The sequence below is a fragment of the Choloepus didactylus genome, chromosome 22 (genome assembly GCF_015220235.1).
Source record: "Choloepus didactylus isolate mChoDid1 chromosome 22, mChoDid1.pri, whole genome shotgun sequence".
In the NCBI taxonomy this organism is placed as follows: domain Eukaryota; kingdom Metazoa; phylum Chordata; class Mammalia; order Pilosa; family Megalonychidae; genus Choloepus; species Choloepus didactylus.
This window is the reverse complement of record NC_051328.1, coordinates 23,516,093-23,542,079: the sequence shown is the minus strand read 5'-3', so window position 1 is coordinate 23,542,079 and position 25,987 is coordinate 23,516,093. Positions and strand designations below refer to the sequence as shown.

At 42.4% G+C, this 25,987-nt stretch overlaps 1 protein-coding gene across 8 annotated transcripts in view; it reads right to left on the bottom strand.

Moving 5' to 3' along the window:
- Positions 1 to 636: 636 nt before the first annotated feature.
- The window catches only part of ZFP90 (ZFP90 zinc finger protein), a 44,695-nt gene continuing 19,344 nt past the window's right edge, over positions 637 to 25,987 (bottom strand). Inside the window, exons 3-6 of one of the 8 annotated variants that reach the window (XR_005213827.1) lie at positions 25,195 to 25,321; positions 24,758 to 24,853; positions 17,464 to 17,531; positions 637 to 854 (exon numbers count right to left, since the gene is read on the bottom strand). Coding sequence is in view for 5 of the 8 variants with exons in the window: in XM_037816063.1 (XP_037671991.1) it covers positions 19,666 to 21,323; positions 24,758 to 24,853; positions 25,195 to 25,321 (1,881 nt within the window). In the remaining 3 variants the exon portion in view is untranslated. Of the gene's footprint in view, positions 855 to 12,527; positions 12,941 to 13,190; positions 13,786 to 17,463; positions 17,532 to 17,557; positions 23,496 to 24,757; positions 24,854 to 25,194; positions 25,322 to 25,987 lie in introns of those variants that run through there. The other 7 variants (XR_005213826.1, XR_005213828.1, XM_037816064.1 and 4 more) reach the window with 7 other exon arrangements.

Here is a 25,987-nt window from a genome sequence, read left to right as displayed (position 1 = left end):
ATTATCCTTCAGAAGTTTCCCTTGCACCAGCCCAGGAGAGAAGGCCCCCTTCTCTCCAGGGCCATCCCTTATCATTTAGGACAATCTATCTTTTCTGATCCAGCAGAAATACTGTTTGCTGCCTTCTTGTTCTAATTTGCAGTCCAAGCATTTCCTAATGGAATGCAGCTTCTGGGCCTGGTTGATCTTCTGCTCATGGTTCTGCTCAATACCATGATCTTCTTGTGTGGCCTAGGGCTGGTACCCAACCTCCTTAAACCAGGAAGTTTCCTTTACAATCCCCAAGTTAAACAGGGATTTCTAAAATAGATAATATACATGAAAACCCAGCCCCAGCCTAATCTGGGCCATTCCCATTATTTGAAACTTGGCTGCAGAGATTCACAAACAGAGATGGCATCTCAGAAGACTCTTGGAAGTAATCGGTGCACACGGGAAAACAGGCTCGGGGAGGGGAAGTGTTCTCCCTACTAAGAGAAAGTCAGAAACTCTTAGAAGAATAAGTAACAAACGTACGCAGGCAATTTACAGAGGGGAACACCTAAATATATAGAAGTATGCAAAGAGATGTTCAAACTCATTAATTATCAGGGAAAGGCACACAAAGAGGAGACACCACTCCCAGACTGGCAAAAAATTAGGAAGTTGGATAATGCCAAGTGTTGGTAGGATGCGGGGAAATGGGAGCTCCTGTGCCCTGCGAATGAGCGTGTAGACTCAGGCAGCCTTTCACCATGAGACCCAGCCATTCCACTGCAGGAAAAAATCCCTGGGACCTTCTCACACGGCCCAAGGATGTTACTGCAGCGGTGTTTGTGGTAGCCAGGAGCTGGAGGCAAACTGGATGCTCCTCCCTGGGAGAAGAGATAGGTAAAATATGGTGAAAACACACTTTCAAATAACTTTGTAGCAGTTCAAAGCAATGAATTAGACCAATTAGACTTTCCCTAAACAAAGGCCCTTGGGCCAGTTTGGCCCTGTTGCCTCTGTTTGTTTGGCCCACAAGCTAAGAATGGTTTTTATACTTCTAAGTGATTGGGAAAAATAACCAAAAGAATAATAATATTTTGGGACATGTGAAAATTATATGAAATTCTAATTTCAGTGTCCATAAAATTTTCTTAGAACCCAGCTGTGCTCATTCCCTTACATACTGTCTATGACTGCTTTGGGGCTGTAACCCAGAGCCGAGTATTTACTACAGAGGTCATCTGGACTGCAAAACCTAAAATATTTGCTATCTAGCCCTTTGAGAAAAGTCTGCTGACCCTTGAACTAGACAAACACACAGAAACTTGGATAGATCTCTAAACTAGACAGCTGGTTGGAAAAAGTAAGTGTATCAGTTATCTGTTGCTGCATAACAAATTACTCCAAAACTTAGTGGCTTTAAGCAAAAATAAACATTAATTATCTCACATAGTTTTTTTATGGGTCAGGAATTTGGGAGCAGCTTGACTGATGCTGGCTTATGGTCTCTCTAAGTTGCAGTTAAAATGTTGGCAGGGGTTGCAGGCCTCTGAAGGCTTTGCTAGGGCTAGCAGGTCACTTCCTGGATGGCTCACCCAAGTGGCTGGCAAGCTGGTACTGTTGGCAGGAGGCCTCAGTTTCCCCTGGACCTTTCCACAGGGCTGCTTGAGTGCCCTCATGATGTCAGAGCTGGCTTCCCCTAGAGTGGGTGATCCAAAAGAGAGCAAGGAGGAAGCTGCCAAGTCTTATCAGCTAGCTGCGGAAGTCACACACTGTTATTTCAGCAGTATTCTATTGGTTGAAGATCAGCCTTATTCATTGTAGAAGAGGACTACTCAAAGGGGTGAATACTAGGAGACAGGAACTACTGGGGACCATCCTGGAGGTGTACTACCACAGTAAGAAACAGAATACGATCTATAGCAGGAGATCTTTTAATTAAAAAAGTAAAATCACACTCACATGAAACAGCACTACACATTTGACAAAGCTGCATACAAATTCAAGGATCTTATTAAACGGAGTGGGGGAGGAGGGTAATGGGAGTGGGAAATGGAGACAAAAAGAAATGAATGAATGAATGAAACCAGAGAGGGGTCTTGCCCAAACCAGATATGAGAGCAGACTGTGAACTGAGATGATTGATTCAAACTTCTGCACCCAAGTCCCTTGCCCCCGCAAAAATGAGAGAATGAGAGAGAGAGAGAGGTTGAGAAAAGAAGCTCCTTGTCCAAGATCATGAGAATGCAGCCTCCCTGACCTGGACGTGCCTCTCTGCCTGACATATGCCCACTAAATTCCTCCTTGACCCGCAGAGTCTTTCCAGAGCTCTGGTTCCTGCATAAATAGAGAAGGCTTTGCCTGCAGGAAGGAGGGTGGGGACAGGCAGAACCAACCTGGGAAGTAAAGGTTCAGTTAGTACCCAAATAATGGTGCTGTGGAAGGCTCAACCCCCCCCCACCCCGGCCAGCTTTCTTCCCTCTGCAAAGGGGCTCTGCGGATGCCTCCAAGTGCAGCCTATTGGGGGTGAGAGAATTGAAATTCTCATTTCTTTAAAAACATATTCTGTGACTCTAGGACTTGTCCTTTTTTTCTTCACTTCTTTTTTTAAAAATCTCTTAATCCTCACAAGCTCTGCCAGGTAATAACTGTTATTTCAAGATGCCCAGAGTTGAATGGATGGCTTTTTAACACTTTCACCTCCCTGTGAAGTCATTCATTCATTCATTCAGCAAGCACTTATTGAGCACCAATAAGTGCCAGTACTAGAGATCCAGCAGTGAACAAAGCAGGAAAAGCCCATGTTCTCATGGAAGGTGGGAGTAGTGGGAACAGATGGGGTGAAGAGATAGAAAGTCACTGTGTTAGAAGGAGTGGTGGTCAGGGAAGCCTTGCTCCCTGGGAGGTATTTGGACTGAGACTGAAGGGTGAGAAGGAGTCAGCCCAGTGAAGGACAGGTTTGGAGAGGAAACAGCAGGTACAAAGGCCCTGAGGTGGGAATAAGCTTGGTGGGAGGCAGCAACCAGATCAGGTAGGTCCTCATAGCTATTGGTCAATGGAGTTTGGAGTTTATTCTGAGAGTCAGATGGATCTGACTCCACCATTATTAAATTACGAGCTCAGGCATGTTAGTTCACCCCTCTGAGCCTCAGTCTGACCACCTGTAAAGTGGAGTTGATGGAAATTCATCCATTGTGGTAGGCAGCCTCTAAACTGGCCCCCAGTAATCATGTCTCCTGGCATCCACACCCCATGAATATGCATTGGACTTAGTGACTCACTGCTAACCAATCCAATATGGCAGGAGGGTGGGATATTAGTTTCCTATGGCCACTGGAACAAATTACCACAAACTTAGTGGCTTAAAAGAACACAAATTTATTACCTCACAGTTCTGGAGATCAGAACTCTAAAATGGGTCTTACTGACAGGGCTTCAGGGGAGATTCCGTTTCTTTGACTTTTCCAGCTCCTTGCAGCCACCTGCCTTCCTTGGTTTGTGGTCCCTTCCTCCCCATCCTTAAAGTGCATCACTCCAGCCTCTGCATCCATCATCACATCTCCTTTTCTGTCACTGAATTTCCATCTTCTGCCTCCCTCCTTCCCTTTACAGGACCCTTATGATTACATTGGACCTGCCCTACAACCCAGGACAATGTATCCCATTTCAAAATCCTTAATCACATCCACCTAAGTCCCTTTTGCCACATAAGACAACATATTCATAGGTTCTGAAGATTAGGACTTGGACATATTTGGAGGGCCATTCTTCTGCTTAATGCAGATGGTGTATCACTTTTGTGATTAGGTGATAAAAAGAGGGTGGATTTTCTCTCAGGTGCTCTTGCTTTCTCTCTGTGTGTCTCTTTTTCTCAGACCACTCACTCTGGGGAAGCCAGCTGACATGACATGAGACAGCCATGTAGAGAGGCCCACAGAACTGAAGCTTCCAGTCAACAGCCAGGGAGGAACGAGGTCTGCAAACGACCATGTGAGTGGGCTTGGAAGTGGGTTCTGCAGCCCTAGTCAAGCCATGAGATGGCTACGGCCCCAGCCAAAGCCCGACTGCAGACTCCAGAGGGAACCCGAGCCTGAATCACCCAGCTAAGCAGCTCCCAGATCCCTGACCCTCAGAAGTCATGGGGAAGAAAACATGTTTGTGGTTTAAGCTGCTAAATTTTGGGCTAATTTGTAACACCATAATAGATAACAAATATATTCATTCATTCATTCATTCATTCAGCATATATTTATTAAGTGCCAAGCTTTGTTCGAGATATTGGGAATACAGCAGTGAATAAAGCAGAAAAAAGCCTTGCTCTTATGAGTCTTTCATCCTACCAGGGGTGACAGACAGCAAACATAATAAGTAAATTGTATGGTATGCCAGAAGGTGAAAGCGCTACAGAGAAAAAGTAGAGCAGTGCCAGGGAGACAGGCTAGTTGAAACAGTGATAACTGAGCAAAGACCTGAAGGAGATGCGGTGGAAACCATGTTCCAGAGAAGGGAACAGCAAGTGCCAAAGTCCTGTGGCACGAACATGTCCAGCTTTTTGTGGCAGCAAGGAGGCCAGTGTGGCTGGGGTGGAGTGGACTAGGGACAGAGTGTTGGGGAATGAGTAAAGGGGTGAGGTGATGATTAGATATTGTATATTAAGCTTTTTTAGTCTAGCAATTGTTCAATAAATAAAAAGTTATTTTTTCAAAAAATAAACTATACAAATTTTTCTTAAGATTTTGTGAAATAATTTCAGGTATACTCAAAAAGAGACAGATAACTTAATGAACACTCATGTAACCACAACCTAGCCTAATTAAAAAAAAAAAATTCAGTAGCTATGGTTAAAGCCTCCTATGTACCCTTCCTCACCACAACTCTCCCTTCTGCCCCAGACATCAGCCACTGAACTTAGTGTTGATCATTCCCACACATGGCTTTATATTTTTACTCCATATGCATGTTTCCATAAACATCTTTAGCCTTGTCTTTCAGGACATGTTGTGTCATCCTATAGTTTTCTTTTTTCACTCAACATTTTTTTTTGAGATTTATCCAGTATGATATATGAAGCTTGAGTTAATTCTTTTCACTGCTGTATAGTACTCCACTGCATGAGTATTTAGTACAATTTACTAATATATATTAAAATAATTAAAAATAATCATCATGCCATTACACCTAAGATTATCAATAATTTCTTAATATTATCTAATACCTAATTCATATTAAAATTAGCCCGACTGTCACAAATGTGTCTTTTTACAATTAGTTTATTCAAATCAGGATCCAAACGAGCTCCACCTGATGTATTTGGCTGTTGTATCTCTTGAACCTCTTTTATTTTAGAACACTCTTTTCTTCTTTTTTTCCCCTATCATGGATTTTTTTTGAGAAACTGGACTATTTATCTTGCATCCTGGATTTGGCTGATTGCTTCTAGTGATGTCTTTGCTGCATCTTTCTTGGGGGGTGAGTGGGGGGAGGGGACAAGAAACCATCATAGATGGCCAAGTGATCAAACTTCATGTCACCAATAATGGTAGAAACCTACACATGCCTCTGGATATGATGTAATTGGACATAGATAACATTGCCTCTGCAATGGCATTACCCAAAGTGACTTGTCTGATCCTGACTGTGAAGAATAAATAGGACAAATTCAGATTGTGGGCCCTTTTACAAGACAAGTTGCCTGGACTCTTCAAAAATGTCATGAAAGAAAAAATAAACATTGATCCAATCCTGGATCAAGACCCAAACAAAATCACAGCTATACAGGACATAATTAGGACAATTGGGGAAATTTGAATATGGGACCGTATATTAGATAATAGTATTACATCAACGTTGAGCTTCTTAGATGTGGTTATGAGGTGGTGGTGGTGAAGGAGAATGCCCTTGTTCTTAGGAGATGCAGACTGAAGTACTTATGGGTGACGTTTGTTTTAGGATGTCTAAAGTAATTCTCAAATGCTTCAGCCAAAAATAAATAAATAGATAAAAAGTGTGCGTCTGTGTGTATAAGTAATCTGGCAAAATGTTTTTACAATTGGTGAATCCAGATGAAGAGGTATATGGGTGTTTACTGATTGTACAGTATTTAAAACATTTGTTAGTTTTCACAATAAAAAATTTCAAACTAAAAAGTTGTGAGGAAAAAAAACGTTTTGCTCAAATTGCTTCTGGAGCCTGCCTCCTGCATCACATCAGGGGAACTTCGGATCTGCGTGTCTCGCTCCTGGGTAATGGGTCCTCCAAATCTGTCCCTTCCGGTGCAGAAGTCGTGGATGGAGACCGCGAATTTCAACACCGTTGAAAGAAAGGATAAAAGAAGGAAGAAAGCTGCAGAACAAGTTCCAGGCTCCGCCGCCTCCCGGGCGCCCACTGCGGTCCGGCACCGCCCCCTGGTGGCCGCCGGTCAAGCTCGCGGCACCCCAGGGCCCTGCCGCCGCTCCTGCTGGGGGACACGTCGGGAGAGCTCCCCTGTCGGGCCCGCGCCCCCGCAGCCCCAGTCTGTTCACCTAGCCCGGCTACGTTCTGAGTGCTTTGCAGATATTAGTACACTTAAACCTCATGGCAGCCCTAACAGGTGGACTAGAGTAGTACAAACTGAAGCTCGGAGAGGGGAGGTGATGAGCGCAAAGATGGCACAGTTCGTAGGAGTCACATCTTCTAACTCCAGGTCCAGTGCTGTGGCCACTACAGCCCAGACGCTAAGATCAAATCCTAACAATAGTAATACAGGTCTATAGTGCTGTGGGCTACCCACTGGGCAGGGTGTTAACTCATTTAACCCACAACAGTCTTAGGAGGTAGGTTCTCTCAATATGCCCATTTTACAGTTGAGGCCACTGAGGCACTGGGACCTTAAGAAATTTGCCCCAGGCAGAGAGCAAGGGATGTTGACTGGGAAAACATTGATGAGCCTAGGAATTGTCTGTTTAGTCTTTTCATAATGGTTTTTTTTTTTTTTTTTTTTTTGAGCACTTGCTGGGTCCTGGACCCTTAACGAATACTTGAATGTGCAGCAAGAAGAAAAGAAAGAAGACAAAACAATGCTATTAAATTGGAAAATGAAAAAATGCAGAGCAAATTTACAAAAAAGAAAAAAAAAAGTGTTCCTGAAAATAAAGTCTTAAAGAAGAGAATGGAAGGGCTTAAAATCAGTGAGAAATAAAGTGCATGCAAACAATTGATCACCCTGGGGGGAGGGGAGGAGAGATAGCATAACTGAATATAAATATTTTCACTGCAACTAGCCAGCCTAACACACAGCCAAGTCCTAATTTAGGGATTGATGGGGAGCCTGGGGGCCAGAGAAGGTCCAGAGCACCTCCACACACACACACACACCCCAGCTCTCAGGCGGCTACTGCACAGGGTTTCTAGGGAAGGCACCAGACTTGGGTGCACTAGGGCACTGTGAGCGATTCATGCCATCCTTACCGGGGCTAGACTTCAAGGCAAAGCAGCCTTTCCCAGAGGCCCATCCAGGGACAACCATGAGGGACTGCAGGCCCCAGGGCCAGCTGGGTCTCCACACTGTTAAAAATCTCTCTCACACACACTTCTCAGCTTACATAGTCAAACAAGATAACTGCAGAAAGTTTGTAGAAAAATGAAGAGCACAAGTTTTTATCATTTTCACTCCTACCATCCTTATTAATATTTTGGTCTATATCCTCCATGAAACATTATCCTGCAGTTGGGAAAACCGGTTAAGGGTCTGAATAAATGGGAGCAGAATGTTAGACTGAAAAGGAAAACAAAACAGAACCCCTTCTGAAAGAAGTTCTAAATCAGTGTTTCAAAATGTGGTTCCCTGAGGAACTTGATAGAAATGCAAGCCCCAAGATGATTCTTGATGCAGGTTGAAGTTTGAGAACCACTGAACTACAAAATGATGAGATCTCTTAAGAGTTCAGTGATATTTTAAAAATGAATTTCTATTTCTCTAACCACAATAGCATTGGAGAAATGATGAGTGTTTTGACTCACCAGAGAATGCCTGGTGTGGGGACGGTTTTCCCACTGGTCAACTTTCCTCGAGATAACCAGTAGCAGAACCCAGGCTTTCAGGTGGGTTGGGCAACATTGGGGGTAGGTCCCTTCATGTTCACCCCCCACTATTTTGCGGGTTGTGAGATGAAATTAGTCCCTCCTCCTCCTCTCCCCACCCCTTTCTGCTCTCCCCTCCCTTCCCCTACCTTCTTGCCCATTTCCTCCAACTGGGGATTTTTACTCCTCACCCCTTTTTCCTGAGTCTCCGACTGCCTATGAGGGGCTTGGGACACAGAGGACACCACCTCCTCACGAGCACTCTGGGGCATCTGGTTTCCTGATGAACCTTGCGAGGACCTCAGTGGTGGAGGGCAAGGACTTTGCTGGCAGGGGGGAAGGGGGAAGTCTGCGGCCTGGGGGAGGAGGGTGGGCCTAGGTGTGGGCCATTGGGAGGGCGGCCTGTCCCACCGAAGGGCCCCAGGGCTGCATCCTTCTTGGCCGGCCAGCTACTGTCGGGTTGGGACGCTGGGTTCCTGGGGCGCTCCCACCTCCACCCCCGAGTCGGATCCCTGATCCACTGACCTTGCAGCCTCTGGGCAGAAGTGAAGGAAGCATCCCTGAGAGCTCTGGGTGGGTGCCCAACACAAAGGTGGGGGGCAGCAAATGAGCACCCCTTATCCTTCCCGACCTCTGGTCCAGCTTCCTTGCATCTCACATTCCCACTTCTGCCCCTAGGCTCCCACTCAGGCTCCCCTGGGTCCAGGGACTGTTCTGGGGCCGGCCAGTGGTGGGTGGAAGTTGCTCCTTTCCAGAAGCTGCAGAACTTTTTCCCACACAGGCAGGGTGTCTGTGGCTGTGCAATCTTGGGCCCAGAGCTGGCATCAGGGCATTACCCGCGGATTTGAGCCAGAGACTCAGTGGGATGTCTGGGGAGCAACTCCACCTTTCCATCTTAGGTGTATTTCTTTACCATTCTTCCAGTGTTTGCTCTTTGCCCTTTGGAGATAAAGTGTCTTTGGTCTTTGGAGGCTTTTACTATTTCTATTCCTTTGTTTTTCAGCTGCTTTACAATACAATGCTTTCCCTAGGTGTGGTTGCCTATGTATTTATCTATCCCTTAGGTTTGTAGAACTTTTTGGATCAGTACCTTTTTATCTTAACTTGGTTTTGAAAAACTTTTGGTAGCTCTTCAAATGTTGCCTGTTCTATTTTCTTTTTCCTCTCCTCTGGAAGTCCAATTACACCATGACTCTTATGTTTCTTATGTGGTTTTCTGTACTTTTTTTTCTCTGTGCTTCAGACTGATTTTTTTTTTTCATTTTTATACCGTTGTCTAATAACTCCAATAACTAGATTACCCATGAGTCGCTTCCAGTTGTCTGTTCTTTTTATCTTGGTTTTATTCTTATGTTGGTTACTTTCTTTTCCTTCTTCTTTATTCTGGTAATGTACATATAACATAATTTACCATTTTGAAGTGTACTATTCAGTGGCATTAAGTACATTGCCAGCATTGTGCAACCATTAACTCTATCTGGTTCCAGAACTTTTTCATCACCCCAAACAGAAAACCTGAACCTATTAAGCGGTCACTCCCCATTCTACCCTAACCCCAGCACCTGGCAACCACAAATCTGCTGTTTCTATGGATTTGCCTAGTCTGGATATTTCATATAAATGGAATCATACAATATGTGACCTTTTGTGACTGGCTTCTTTCACCTAGCATAAGGTTCATCCATGTTGCAGCATGTATCAGTACTTCATTCCTTTTTATGGTAGACTAATGTTCTATTGTGTGGATATGCCACAGTTTTCTTACACATTTTCTGTTTTGGGTTTTTTTGTTTTTGTTTTTTTTCATTCTGGGAACCTGATTACATTTACTTTGGGCCTTCTTAGTCAATGGTTTAATGCATTTATCTTTTCTTCTGTACTTTCCACCTCAGTTTCTGCCAGTTGCATTTTTGACAATTTCTCTCACCTTTAGTCCAGTTCGTTAATTCTCTCTTATTTTATATGTAATTTGAGAGCAAACACATCAACTGGATCTTTTAAAAATTACTAATTTTTTCTATATGCTCTATTTGCTTTTTTGCCAAGTTCACTGTGTCACTTTTTATGCTTTCTTGTGCCTATAGATATTTAAGAATTGCTATTTTATTTTTCTCTGATAATTCCAATCTTTCATGTTTGTGTATCAGTATTTGTTGTCTGTTTCTACATGTATTCATCCATGATGTCTCATTTCCTTATTATCTTTAAAAGTGTGCTGGAAGTTTCCTCAAAAAATAATAGGAATAATTTAATCCCTGAGATTATACTACCTGTCTCTGAGGACAGGCTCCTGAGCACACCATTGGTCTCATCCATGTTAAGAGTTCGAGACAGAGGCTCCCTACACCTCCAAGATGACCAGAAATTGGGAGACACATCTATGCCGTCTGTACCTCCACTTTAACATTTTCCCCAGTGTGTCTTCATTTGGAGTCACAATTCAAACATGGGGTGACTTTTTCAGACTCCCAGCTTTCAGCACTTTACATTCACATACACCCCTTATCCTGCAAGTCCACCACCCTCACAGCAGGGTTTCATAGGTGTCTCTTTCCATCAGCAAATGCCTTCAGGCGGGGATTATAACTTCCTTTCTTGATTCTTCTAGGACTTGATCCCAGATTCCTCACTCTCTTGTTAGCTCTTTGATGCATACAACATTTCAACTTCTTAAGTTATTTTCTGTGAGGCGTTAGTCCTACTTACCTAGGCCATCATCCCTAGGTGTGTAACCCCTCCCTCAAGGCCTCATCCCCAACCCCCCCAGCCCCCCACCCCCCGTAGGCCTTCCTGCACAGGACCCTGGTTGTCCCTAGGAAGGGAGCAGAGGAAGGAGATAGGGTCTGTGTTCCTTATGTCCCTGTTTGGGGGATCACTTTTCAGAAATGGGAGAAATGATGACTTGGAGTTTCTCCGCTCACCGAGACAAATTTATACGGTTCAACTTTTACCCAACGTATGGAGTAGGTTAAGAGAAAGTAATGGCGGAAAACGGGTGTGTGTTCAGGTGCCCAGCGCTAGGCCACGACTGCCCAACCCAACCACACGAAATCTACCACGCCCTCTTCCCCGGAAATGGCCACTAGGGCTGCAGTGGGGAGCATGAGCAGAGGACAGTCCTCTGGGCACAGCGCTGGAGAAGAAGGGGGCTCAGCCCCGTGCACAGGGGAGCCAACGAACACTCACAAGAGGCACACATGTCTGCGGGTGCGCAGACCGAGAACGAGCGCGCACAGCACCAGCTTCGCTCTCTTCCCACCCACGCCCACGGCCTCCACCGAAGTCGTCACACCCGGAAGCGGAAATGTGCTCGCCGCTTAGGCTTCTGGGGATCGCAGTCTCGAGCCGCGCCATACGGGAAGGGCGTTTGGATGGGCTGCTTTTTTCGAGCGTGTTGAACGCATCTGCGGGAATCCCACTCCCCACCCACTAGTAAAATGTAGGGGGTACTGAAGTGGGTTTCCTTTGGACACTTCTTTATAGGGCACACCCAAATCTTCCTGTTATTCTGCATTTGATAGCATAAACCTTTCTCACCTGGGCTTTGTCACCATTAAAAGGTTTCCTACGTCCGCCACGCCGTCGAATCTCTTATCCTGGACAAAAACCAATTTTGGGCTTCCTTTAGGTTATTAAAACTTATAAAACCTGCCTAGTTTAAAACTCCGAATTCATTCCTTATTCTAAGATCCCGGTGTGCCTGCCCGCCCCCTGTTAATTCACAAGGGGGGCAGCTAAAGGTCCCCTTTGGACTCAAGCAGTCCTCGCCTCTAATCCCTCTCCAAGTGGGACTGCCCCTAGTTTGGCCAGGCAGTCACTGAGACAGACCTACGGCTCCTGCCCATCCTCTGTTCTTCCTCTTTGGGGAGCTCCGTGTACGGGGGGAGCATACATCCGGGTTTGCTGCCACAGCCGCAGCGTAGTTAGCTTCCCTTTCATTCTCAAGGCTGGTAATTGGATGCTCAATTATATGGTCACCTATTCTGGAGCCACTGAAATCCTGTCTTGTGCTCTCTGGAGGCGGTAGTGCGGTAGTGCGGTCCTGTCCTTTTCTTCCCAGGCACAAATGGGACCCTGAGTTCTTCGCTAGGAGCCACTCCAGCAGCGCCCCGCCCCCCTCCAGAAATCTCCACAGTTGTGAGGCACCAACCATTGTTCAAGTGGCCACCCGGAAGTGGGCCTGTGATTTCACTGGGGATAGAGACGCCAAGCTCCCCCTCCTTACAGGTGCCCCCAATATCTCTTGTCATTCTCTTGGTGCCTGAGTCCCTCCCCTGATCCCGTGGAGAGGGAACAGGGGCTTCACCCCAGGAAGCATAAAGCCCCTTGCCTCTGGACCATAACCTTCTTAACAGAGGATGCAGATGCAGAAGGGGAACAAGTGGTCGTGAGTCTCACACCTCCTGAGTCCTGTGGGAGAGTGTGCTCAGTCCTTGTGGCACCCTTTAGAATGCTCAGGCACATGGCACTTTGTTTTCACCTTTGGGCCCTTATCAGCAACTCCAAGTCAATAGAAAAGTCCCAATAAAATACCATCTATGTTTCAAGTCCAAATTTCATGACTTCTTTATCCATTAAAAGTTGTTTTTCCAAAATTACAGGGATTTCACTAACATTTACTAGGAAAAATTAGTTTATCTCCTTCCATCCACTCCTGCAAATAATCACTTACGTCCTTATCTACAGGAGGGCCTCTGCTCCCCACACCCCGCCCCCATTTCAATTGGTCCCTAAAAAGGTTTCTGGGGAATGGATATGACATTGCTTGATCCTGACAGTTCCAAGGCCCCTCCTCAGCTTCTCACCCTTGAAAGCATGAGTGCCCATTATTTCTTCTAGAGCCTTCAGGTACGCTGATGCTGGGTGTACAGGTCAACGGGCTTATGCCATTGGGAACCAAGCTGGTAGACAGCTTTGTGGGAGGAGAGATAAGAGCAGAAAGAGACTTTAACTGTAAAAGATTTCAAATGTTCAAAGAGGCACAAAAAACAAGTACCTTAGAATCATTCTCTTTTAGCCGAGGTTAATATTTTTCCATATTTCCTTTTTAAAAAAAATAAACAAAGTGTAACAGAATTTAAGCTGTCTTTTATTCCTTCCTATCTGTCTCCCCCTAGAGGTAACCACTATTCTGAAGTTGATTATTTTCATACTTCCCTACTTTTACTTCATATATGTCGATAAACACACACACAATGGATTTTAAATGTTGTAACATACCACACTATATGAATCCCTCTGCAACTCTATTTCAGATTTTTTTTCAGTATTTTAATCTTATTTAGTACATGTAATTAGTTCAGTCACTAATTAAATATTTGAAGTATCTCCTGTGGTGGCAACACAGCACAAAAAAAAAGATACAAAACATCACTGCCCCCAATCATCAAGCTTGCTACTTGTGCACTTTTCTGTATCTATGTTATGCTTCAATAAAATTTACCAAAAATCTCTACTCTCGTGGAGCTTACATTCTAGTGAAGGACATACAATAAACATGTAAAATATATTGAATGTCAGGTGGTGGTAGGTGCTATGGGAAAAACAAAGCTAGGAAGAACAGGCATGCCATGGACCGGGGCTGCTATTGTAGTCAAGGAAGGGCTCTTTTCGTAAGAGCAAAGATCTGAAGGAGGTGAGGGGCTAAACCACGTGATATTTAGGGGAAGACGATCTAGGCACAGGGAACAGCAAAAGAAAACTCTCAGACAGAACCTTGCTGTGTGTGTTTAAGTCATTGCAGGGAGACCAGCAGGCCTGGAGAAGAGAGATCAAGAAGAATGAGGAGTAATGAGTCAGATAACGTGGGGGCAGTGAGTGGTGATAATACTATGTATGGCTTCAACTTTAGCTGTTACTGAGTGAAATGGAGAACTATTAGAGGGCTTTGAGAAGATGAGTGACACCTTAGATTTTTATAGTATCACTCTGGGTGCTGAACAGCAAACACAGGGAAGCCAGGATGGAAGCAGGGAAACCAATTAGTAGGCTACTGCAAATATCTGGGCCAGACATGATGGTAGCTTGGGCTAGGGTAGTAATAGTCCAGGCAATGAGAAATGGTCATGTTCTAATATCCTGAGTCAGTAGACATGACTTACTGGAGCTTGGATATGGGAGTGTGAAAGAATGGAATCAAGAATGGTTCCCCACTGCTTGTTCTGAAAAAAAAACTGGGCCTGGCATAGGTGTGTTGAGTTGTTTTCTGCTGAGCTCAGTCCATGGGCTACTGGTTTCTGCTGCCCTGTCCTTGTTCATGATGGGCTTTAGAAGTAGGAAGCAAGAAATTCTAGTTTCCTATATTGCAGCTCTAAAGAGCATCTGAAACACTGGAGCTGTGATCCTCAAACCGAGCACAGGACTGCTTGGAGGCTTTGGGCGAAAAAATGTTTCTCTCGTTTTAGGCTTCAGCAACTGGAAGGATGGGGTTGCCTTTTAAACCAAATGGAGAAGACGGAGGGAGGAACATAGGGCTGGGAGAGGGAGATCATGAGTTCACCTTATTTGACATGTTAGATTCAAGATGTCTGTCAGATATCCAACTCGAGTAGGCAGTTGGTTATGAGTATGGAATTCTGGGTCAGAGATAGAAATGATGAAATTGTCAATAGATAGATACTTGAAGCCATGGAACAGATGAGAGCCCCCAAGGGGGTAATGTAGAAAAGAAAAGAGGTCCAAATACCGAACCTTTGTCTAGACCAAAGGGAGATAAAGAACTGGGAAGACGTAGCAATGAGTCAAGTACAGGGAAATCTAGGTAAGTGTGATAACCTGGAAGCCAAGTGAAAAAAAAATGGGTCAAGGGTGAGAAGTGAGCAATTGTGTCAAATAATGTTGCAAGGTCAAGTAAAAGGACTGAAAGATGATCAATGGATTCAGTAACACGGAGTCCATTAGAAACATTTGACAAGAACAGTGACTGGAATGCATACAAGAGAATGGGAGGAGAAGAAATAGAGACAATGAGTATTAAGTATTAGATACCTCTATTGAGGACTCTTGCTATTAAGTGAAGCAAGAAATGTAGTAAGGGAGAGGGGGATAATGAATAAAGAATGTGTGTGTGTTTAAAGATGAGGAAGATTACATGTTATTATGCTGATGAGAAAGACCCAGTAGACAAGATCCATTATTCCTTCTCCTAGGCAATGCAGTAAAGAGGACAATTGTGAGCAATGCCCTTAATTAAGCATAGGATCTCATTCATTGGAGGAGTTCGTCTTAGGTAAGAGAAGTCAACCAGGAGGCAAGGAGGCAAAGAAGAGTGCATGGACACAGGAGTAATTATCTTCAGATTACTTACATTTTTTTCAGAGTACTAGGAAACAAGGTTGGCAGGTGAATGAGAAGTGGGGAGGTTTGAAAAGAAAGAAGATATAAAATAGGAACTTGGGAAGTGGGACACTGACTGGACCAGGAAATGAACTGGGGAATATATATATAGAAGTGGAATTGCTGGGTTATGAGGTACACTTAGCTACAATTTTACTGGATATTGCCATATTACTCCACAAAATGATTATACCTATTTACCTTCCTACCAACATGTACATGAGTTCACAGCCCTCCTTCAAGACTTAATTTTTGCCAGCCTAATGGGTGAAATAGTATCTCATTGTTTTATTTTGCAACTTTCTCATTTCAAGATTGAGCATCTTTCCATTTGTAAGCTAATCTTTCTCTACTAACAGATCTCCAACCAACTGCTCATTAAACAAGACTTTATATATTGAGTAACCACAATATGCCTGGTATTGTTATAAGCAGGGGAACAAAAAAGTTAGCCTAACTGGAGTTCACAACCCAGCACAGAAAAAAGAAAACCAAGCAATCATAAATGCAAACTGCGGTGGGTAACATGAAGAACATTAATAGTAATCTACGAACATGTAAAAGAGGGAGACCAATCAAGTTGAAGCAGAGGAGTCAGGGAAACCTTCCCTGAAGTGACACTGAGTTCTAACAGATGAGCAAGAATTAACTAATTCAGTATTTGTAGAAGTCCACTGCAGCTATAAAGAACCAAGCATCACATCAGCAGGACTGAGACATGCATAAGTATTTCCTTGTCTTTCAGTGCTGGCACAGAGCTGCACTGAATGCTCTGGCAGATATGCCACCTGCCCTGTGGTCCTCTCCCAGACACACCCAGGAAGGGGGGTGCAGAGCAGCAGTGGGAGACTGGCTTCTCTTGGCTCTCTTTTGCAATTTTGAGACTATTACTCCTGCATCAAGGTAGAAAGCTTTATTTTATGAGTCTCACATCGTCTGGATATACCACCCTCTACATGCTGACACAGTAGTCCCATTTTAGATTTTATTTGAACTCATTCTGGATATTTTCAGAAAAAATCCAATAGAAAAAAGGTGGGGGTACTTAGAGAAAAGTATTCAATGTCATTATTATAAAAACCAATACCAAAACTAATCCAAATTAACATCTCAACAGGAGACTTGTTAAGGAGATTACAAGACTGCAGCAACATGGAAAATATTTATGATAACATTCTAAAAAGTATGATACAAGATTTTACCTACAGTATGGTCAAATGTAAATAAGTAATATATTTAGATAGTACAGTTATGGGTGAATTTAGGGGATTTAATTTACTGAAATAGTTGGGAAAAGCATTCTAAGACTTCAGCATTTTGTCTTTGCTCAGTCTCCAAACCAACCTGTCACAACATCCCTTCATCTACTCACCCCCAGTGACACTGTGCTATATAAATAGCGCCTTAACATAACAGGGCTCTGGTGACATCAGGGGTAGAGGTTAAAAGCTATGCCTGTGGAGCCAGACAGTCCTGGGTTTGAAGCCTGAACCCTGGGTTTGAAGCCTGAACCTGCTGTTTGGGTATTACCTTGGGCAAGTTACTTTACTTCTCTGGGGTTTCTTTTTCCATTATCAAACAAGTTTCTTCAATGCAATCAACTAGCTTAAGCAAGGAGGAGAAGTATTTGAACTGCTAGTGAGGAGCTCACTGAATTCCAAGAAGAGCTTCAGAAATCAAGCCAGGTCCAAGGTCTTCAGGGATTGAAAACAACTGCCAGCCTTTCTTTCCTACTATAATAGATCTCCTACCTCTGGTAAGGAATTGGGCCCCAGGCAGCTCTTACCTTAACCTTCCAGGCCCAGTAACCCCTAAATGAAGTTTCTCTAGCAGCAGAACTTGAAAAAAATTCTGGCCCAATGAGGTCGTATGCCTGCTGCTATTATTATTACTAAGCCTGGCAGATATCCCGATGTGTTCCTGGGGTGAATGAAGCAGGGATTGTTACAAGGAAGAGGGAGAAAGAAGCTGGGCAAAGACAAAAGCTACCACAACACCCATAAGAGGGATGTTTTAAGGATTAAATGAAATGACTTATGGAAAGCTCTTAGCACAACAGGTAGTAAGCATTCAATAAATAGTACCTACTATTCAACTCACCTGGCTGTGAGGAGTTTAGCAGTTAATTCCTCAGTCTTGATGCACAGTTCCTTAATTTTAGCCAAGTTCTGAAAATTGAAAAAGACAAACTGACTCCCATTCAACCAAAAAGGCTATTTATTGAAATAATACAAAAATGTTACAAGGATACATTTGATGTGGTCCTAAAAAGCTGGGTGTTCATAAGCACATGGCGTGTGGTTACTGGGCCTAGGAAAGTCCTCTGCTCAATCAGCCACACATTCATCTCTCCTTTCAAGGAAGATGTACTGAGGTCCAGATTGGTTGAATTTAGGCCAGGCTCCACACACAAACCAGTGGTCTCTCTGTCTTCTGAAACTCTTTATAAACTTCTATAACATTGGGGCAGTACTTAATGGTTACAATTCATGCCATTTCTGCAAACAGCTTACTTTGGAGATCCCCAAATAATCATCAGCAACATGAGTTCCTGACGCATCCTAGCCAATCAGAAGGGGAGAGTCTGGGTAGAATTACCCATTGCCAAGCTGTGTATCAGACAATACAAGCATGGCTTTGGCACTGTGTGTGTGCCAAGCATGAAGCCTCATAAGGTTTCCTGAATGGTAAACATCTTGGAAGGGCAGATCTACCACAGAGTACACCTGGTTTCACAGGTGGTAGACTGGGCTAGCCATCCCACATTTCAGCCACATACACAACTTCTCTGCAAAGAATGACAAAGAATGCTTGGGAGCTGCCTCATGCTGTCCAGGATGAGAGAAGGGCCAGGGGGCCTGCTATCTGGCATGCAAAGAAGCCAGGAGGGGAAGTTCATGATCAACACCACCTGCATCACCATTCTCCACAATTCATCATTATGGCTGGGAAAATTTCCGTATCTTAAGGGGATGTGGTGCTTCTGTGAAAGGCATCAACGTCCACAGTTGCTTCAAAATTTGTCTGCACTTTTGGTGCCAATGAACGAACAAAGGTTCTGGAAATTCCTTTAGGAAAGCCCTCAGGTGTCAGGGAAATAATAAGGGCCAGAGTGGGACACTGAAGTTTAGCTCATGTTTCACTGATGGAAAAGCACCATGGATCTAAAAGGTTCTGTTTTTTTTTTTGGTGAAATACTTCCTTAGCACACATGAACCAATTACTCTTTCTTCAAAGTGAATCAAGACAAAATTCATGTTAGCAGGTAACTGGATTTATGCTTCTCCAAAGTAAAATTACTGTTGGGTAAAATTCTCATTTTCCCTTAGTTTTGTGTTGTTTTCCCGAAGATCTGATATAGGAAGCTTGGGCAGTGCTATTTCATGGGAATAATTTATGAAAAGCACAAAAAGGGGACTTAACTGTGCAATTATTAAAATTGGGAAAAGGAAAACAGTAACCAGTAGTTTAACCATTTAAAGTCTGTACCATTTTGGTTTGTAAGCTTCCAACAAGTTGCTTTAAACAAGTCTGTAACAAATTTGTATGTGTTTCACTTTTTACACTTTCATGAATCCCCAAAGTGTCCAACTCAGGGGTGCTCATTATGCTTGTGCAACTGATTTAAGATTTATTTTAGATCCCTCAGAATCCCAAAATACCTTTTTAGTGGTAAAATCATGGGAGCCAAAGATCCAGGACACCTGCATTCTCCACCCAGCTTTGCCATTATAAGCTGTATCACTGTACAAACCACTTCACATCTTTGGCTTTCAGTTTCTTCATCTGTACAATGAAGTGGTTGGACTAGCTGATCTAATTCTTTGAATGGTGAAATTTCTGGAGGTGAAATTGGTTTCCATGGTGAATTTAGTATAAGAGCTGCAGTTGGATGCAGTTGTTAAGTGGTTTTAAAAATGAGGTCATGACTGCAGGAGTTTTATTTATTAAATGGCTGTAAACAGTGGAGGATACAAGTCAAGGTGTTAAAAGCTGGGAACCCCCTGCATATGTATATTTAAAAGTTACATAATGTCCAATATATAGGTGAATCAACTCCAACTGGTTATATGTGATATTTCCAGAAGTTTTTTTTTACTAAAGTCTGTAATGAGATCTGAGAATGTGGCTTTTATGTATTAAAAAAACATTTTGCCTACTGGCACAGAGTTTTCTCCACATGTAACATACAAAACACACACATAATTCATTACATTCTCAAGTTTTCTCTCCAGTAAGAATGCAGGAGATAAAACAATATTTTAGCTAAAAGTTTCTGCACATTCCTTAATTTTAGGATTCTTAGAGTTTATTTCTAGTATGAATTCTCTGGTGTTTAGTAAGAGCTGAGCTTCGACTGAAGTTTTTCCCACATTCCTTACAAACATAGGGTTTTTCTCCAGTATGAATTCTCTGATGATCATGCAGGTTGGTTTTCTTTCGGAAGGCTCGCCCACATTCATTACATTCATAGGGTTTCTCTCCAGTATGAGTTCTCTCATGCTGAATAAGGGATGAACTTTGACTGAAGGCTTTTCCACAATCAATACATTCATAGGGTTTCTCTCCAGTGTGGGTTCTCTCATGCTGAGTAAGTGATGAGCGTCTACTGAAGGCTTCTCCACATTCATTACATTCATAGGGCTTTTCTCCAGTATGAATTCTGTGATGCTCTATGAAACTTGTACTCCTTTTGAAAGCTTTTCCACACACATTACAATGATAAGGTTTCTCTCCAGCATGAGAAATAGGTTGCTGACTAAAGGCCTGCTCAGAATCATAGGTGTTCTCTCCAGTATGGATCCTCTGATGGTCAGTAAAGTCTGTAATGTTACTGAAGTCTTCCCCACAGTCCTTACAATGATAGGGCTTTACTTCAGTGAGAGTGCTTTCATCTTGAGTAAGAGATGAGCTGTGCTTGAAGTCTATGCTGTAATTATTACTTTGGTAAGGCTTGCCTCTTTTATGAATCCTCATATGTTTATAGAGGGATGGGCTCTGACCAAAAGCCCTCCCACATATGCTACATTCAAAAGGTTTCTCTCCAGTATGAGTCCTCTCATGCTGGACAAGGGAAGAACATCGACTAAAAGCTTTCCCACACTCCTTGCACTGGAATGGTTTCTCTCCACTATGCGTGACCTCATGTTGAGTCAGGGATGTGCCATGCCTAAAGGACCGCCCACATAAATTACATCGGTAGGGTTTTTCTCCAGTGTGAATTCTCTGGTGTTGAACAAGGGAGGAGCTGCGCTGAAAGGCTTTCCCACAGAGACTACACTGATAGGGTTTCTCTCCGGTATGAGCATTCTCATGTTGACCAAGGGATGAGCTATGCCTGAAGGCCTTTCCACACACATTACATTCAAAGGGTTTCTCCCCAGTGTGAATTCTCTGGTGCTCAGTAAGCTGTGTCTTCCAGAGAAAGGTTTTCCCACAGTCGGTACACTGATGGTGTTTCTTTCCAGGACAAATTCCCTGATCTGTACCATTGGGGAATCCCTCTCCTTTATGAGTTTTCTCATGTTTACTAAGTGATGATCTATGAATAAAAGCTTTTCTACATTTATTACACTTATAGGGTTTCTTTTTTGCAAGGATATCACTCTGACTAAGTAAGTCTGAATTATGTCCCAAATTGTTTCCAACTATATCACATTCATTAGGTCTTATTGTTGAAGGAATATTCACTTGTGTAACCAGATCTGTGCTCAATCTAGAGTGTTCACCAAATTTTTTCTGCTCAAAACTTTCCTCTGGTGTGATTATTTTCTTCTGGGTGTTAGCAGAAGCATCTGGCCCCAGAAGTCTCTTCCAATTTTCCTGGTGCCTCTCTAGTTGACTACTAACATTCCAGACATCTTCTAATGCGGCATGTGAGAAATCATCTGTGCTATGGCACACTTCAGATATGCCCTGCTGCAGATTTGATGATTTGGCTCCAGGCCTGGTCTCCCAGTCTGAAAGAAATCCAAAGTGCAAAAAGTCCCCTAATCCCTCCTGTTGAAACAACCTGCTACAGCAGAAATGAGGAAATGAAAGAGGTATAAATTACACATGACTCTGTTGTGAAATTAGTCCCACAGCCTGGGGACAAGAGGCAAAATGGAGGAAAGGAAGTGAGGATAGATGACAGTAAAGATTGGAGATCTACAGTATGTGATAAGTCAGGAGAATGAAGCAATCCCATCTAGGAGGACTGGTTAGGGAACAAGGGAATAGGTGAGCATGAGAGTATAAGGCATAGATACAAATGGAATAAGATCAGAGTACAGCTTGCAGGCTCCTATCTACTCTTCGTGATTCCTGCCCATTTTACAAGCCACCAGAAAATCTATTTTCCTACTACATACACTTCATAATTTCTTCAAAGTCACTTCTGAGGGTCCAGATCTCCTGCAGAGAAAGTCTACAGTCATGATCTAACTGAATGATTCTTTGACATACTTGAGACTGAGGACTAAACTTCACAAGGTGAGAAAAAAATATTTCAGGAGGCAAATTATCCTTGCCCTTACAACTGGAGCTGCAGTTTTAGTCTACTCGAGTTTGGGTTTTACACTAATCACCTCTCTTGACCAAAAAGGATTTATTTCAATATGCATAATAAATTGACCTTTGAACCCATTTACCTTAAAATACCAAAAGTAAAGAGTTAATTAATTTATAGGTTCTAAGAACAGCAACCTTGAAAAACTACAGAGAGGGAACTTTCTGGGGTGTTGGAAATACCACATATTGATAGAAGTTTGGGTTAGATGGGTGAAAGCATTTGTCAAAACTGAATGAAAGGTACAGTTGAGTCAAGTATTTCATTGTATGTAGTTTTTTCTCAAAAAAATAAAAATAAAAAAGACCAAACCAAATATTGAACTCTAGTTAATGGTATGCATATTGAAATATACAGCGGTGAAATGTACTCATGTCCACAACTTAATTGGAAATGCACCAAAAAATAAGGTGGGTTGATAAACAAATATAACAAAATGTGAACAGCTGTAGAATCTAGGTAATAAGTATGTGGATATTCACTGTATAATTCTTCCAACTTTTCCATATGTTTGAAATTTTTCACAATAAATGTTGAGAGAATAAAAACAACTAAGGGGCCCCAAACCCCCAAACTCCTTACCCTGGAACTAGACCCAATTCTAAACTCGTAGGGGCAGGGAATGCTTTGTATTTCTTTTAGAATCCTTCTCAGTGGGACATTCAAGAAATGCTTGTTGAAATGAATGAATTGAAAAAGTTCTCTCCTTAGCCAGATTCCGTAACAATCAATCAAGTAATTTTTGACTACCTTCTAGATGCTCTGCAATAGAGAAAGAAATATAATAAATAGACTCTTCCACCAGGAGCTTGAAATCCAACAATAGAAACAAGTCAATCTTTCAAAAATTAAAAAACAAAACAAAACAAAAATCACTGAATAGTATATTATTAAATCTGAACTTGTGTAGCAGAGATAATCTAAATGGTACTTTTTATCAAGGAAGAAATAAATAAATGTATTAGTACATATTATGTTTCATGGATTAGGTATACCCTGAACTCAAAGAATATATGACTTTGGATAGGTAGAAAGCATTATATAATGAGGTAAGGTATATGTTACTTATAGGGAATACTAAAAGACATTCAACTTAAGTAGAGCTTGTTTTAGCAGAAATGGAAAGACAATATTGGAAGTTTAAATTGAAAGAGTTTCTATTTTCTATAACAAGGTGCAGGGAATAATAGCTAGATTTTGTCAGAAGTGGGTGTTTTATGAAGATAAAGCATTAAAATTCAATATGGTCCATAGACTAATGAATGGATAAACAAAATGTGGGATATCCATACAACAGAATGTTATATGGCAATCAAAAGGAATGAAGAACTGATACACGGCACAATATGGATGAACCCTGAAAATGTTATGCTAAGAAGCCAGTCACAAAGGCCACATATTGTATGATTCGATTTATATAAAATGTTCAGAATAGGCAAATCCATACAGTTAGAAAGTACATTAACAGTTGCCAGGGGCAGGAGGGGGCAGGGGATTGGGAGTGACTGCTAATGGGTTCAGGGTTTCTTTCTGGGGTGATGAAAATGTTCTGAAATTAAATGGTGGTGATGGTCACACAAATCTGTAAATATGAAAAACCACTGAATTGTATACTTTAAAAGAGTGAATTTTATGGTAGGTGAAAGATATCTCAATAAAGCTGTTATTAAACAAAAAAGAAAAAAAAGAAAAATCCCAGTATGGATTATAAAAAGAAAAGATGGAGTGAGCAATTCCAACTGGGAATTATAGCAATCTAAGCACAGGCCTGATTTAGGATGTTACCAGTAACAGTTAAAAGACAAGAAAATCCAAGGTATTTTTCAAAGGAGGAAAATAATCTGGAGAAATCAAGTGGAGGGGTTAAAGAAAGAAGTAGAGTATACTGATTATGGTGTCTGGCCTAAGGAATTAGAAAGTGGTATCTAATGGGTGAGGGTAGAAATGGGTAATGAGCAAGGTAACAAAAGGTAAGATGATTAATTTTTAGTTTTTTACATATTCAATATGAACTGAGTAGGACTTCTGAGAAGAGAGGTCCCATGAAAAGAAAAAAACTGTGGCCAGAATACAAGTAAGGAAGATTTCCAAGTCTACAGCATGAAATAAATAGCTGCAACTACCAGAATGAAGGCACCCTTTAGGGAGATTATATAAAGAGCAAGAAGAGGAGGCTAGAGGGCAGATGTCTTCAGGCAGATTTGCTTAGGGAGAGAAAAGCAAGGTAACCCAAAGACCTAAAAGCCAAGAAGCACTTAAAAAGCAAGGAGCACAGGAGAGGATGACAATACTGGAACAATGAATCAAATCAGAATAAAGGGGAGATGGAAGGAAGATGGTGTTGTTCCCCAAACAAGTGTTTTAGTAGTATGGTCAGGAAAAGAAGTCTGAAGGCAGGTTATAAAGGGAGAAAATAGACTGTGGGTATTTCCTACAAGTCTGGAACATCCGACTGAAAGCAACAAGACAAAAAGAGGAGATATGGGAATATTTCTGAATAGGTATGAAATGGAATCTCTAAATGAAGAGACTGAGGATGCCAGAGGAGAATATAATCCAATAAATGGGGTTACAGGATAAGCAGAGATTCTATTTAGAGTTTAGGACAAAAGGCTACTTTTAGGAATGAAGGAGGAGTATCTTTTCCTCTTAAACCTACTAACAACAGGAGCATCCTGTTGTAGAAGAGACAAAGGAGTCACCCAGGAAAGCTCAAACCAAATGGCTTCAGCCTCTCTGTAGCTCTAGGAGCTCCCAAATCAGCAATTTGAAGGCACTTCTCTCCTCCCTAAGCTGTGCCATTATCTGTGTTGATTCCTACATGCCTGGTTCTCACTCATTTACCTGGACAGAAAGGTCTTTGGATTTCTCCTTCTGATATCCATGGCTCTTCTCCTTGCTCCAATTTGAAGATCACCTCTGGCTTGGAAACTTGATATCCTGCTCATGGGTAAATACACAAGATTTGGTTGTTTGTCAAGTGGACAGAGAACCCTCCTATAAGTCAGTACTAGTCCTTGATTCTCAGGAACGCTGAAGGAAAAAAAAGGTGCAACTTAAGGAGTCATGTAATAAAATTGTCTATTTCCAATTCTGTAAAATACAGACCTTTTGTCTGAGAGTAGGATCACAACCCATAAAGCTGGGATACAAAGAGATTAACAAGCTCAGACCCCTGAACACCCTGCTCACAGTTAGCTAAGGTATGAGCACCACAACCTTAGCAGTTGAGAAAGGAAAGACCCACCAACAGGTAAGACACTGAGGGAAGACATCCTTACCAAGTGAAACCAGGTGGCTGTAGTTCTCCAGCATGACATCCCTGTACAAGCTCCTCTGAGCAGGGTCCACGTGGAGCCATTCTTCCTGGGTGAAGTCCACAGCCACATCTTTGAATGTCACTAATTCCTGTAGGATCAGATTCCTGCTCAATGAGGGATCAACTCCACAAACATTCCCACAGCAATACTGGGAACACACCATAGGATCTATCAGAAGTGTGACCACATATTTGATGTTCTGAGGGGGCCACACTGGTGGTTTAACTACAGAATTTTGTACGGGATCTAGCACAGCAGGCAGGACAGTCATGTGAGGCAACTGTCCTCCAAATCTGTATCTCCATTTAACTTTCTTCTTGTTTTTCTTCAAACCTTCTTATACAATCGCCCATTCCTCACTGCCAGTTTTTTCCCTTGTGGAAGTGTTACAAAAGCCAAATACAGTGGGGAGTAAAAAGTGACAGCCTTCCCTTACCCCCACCACCAACTTCACTTTACTCCCCAGAAATAATCACTATTAACAGTTTGGTGTGTATCTTTAGAGTACCCTTTTCATGTTTTACACACACACACACACACACAAATTTCTTTTTGTAAAACACTATACATATTGTTCTACAACTTGCTTTTTTTTTTTAATCATCATTTTATTGAGATATATTCACATACCACGCAGTCATACAAAACAAATCGTACTTTCGATTGTTTACAGTACCATTACATAGTTGTACATTCATCACCTAAATCAATCCCTGACACCTTCATTAGCACACACACAAAAATAACAAGAATA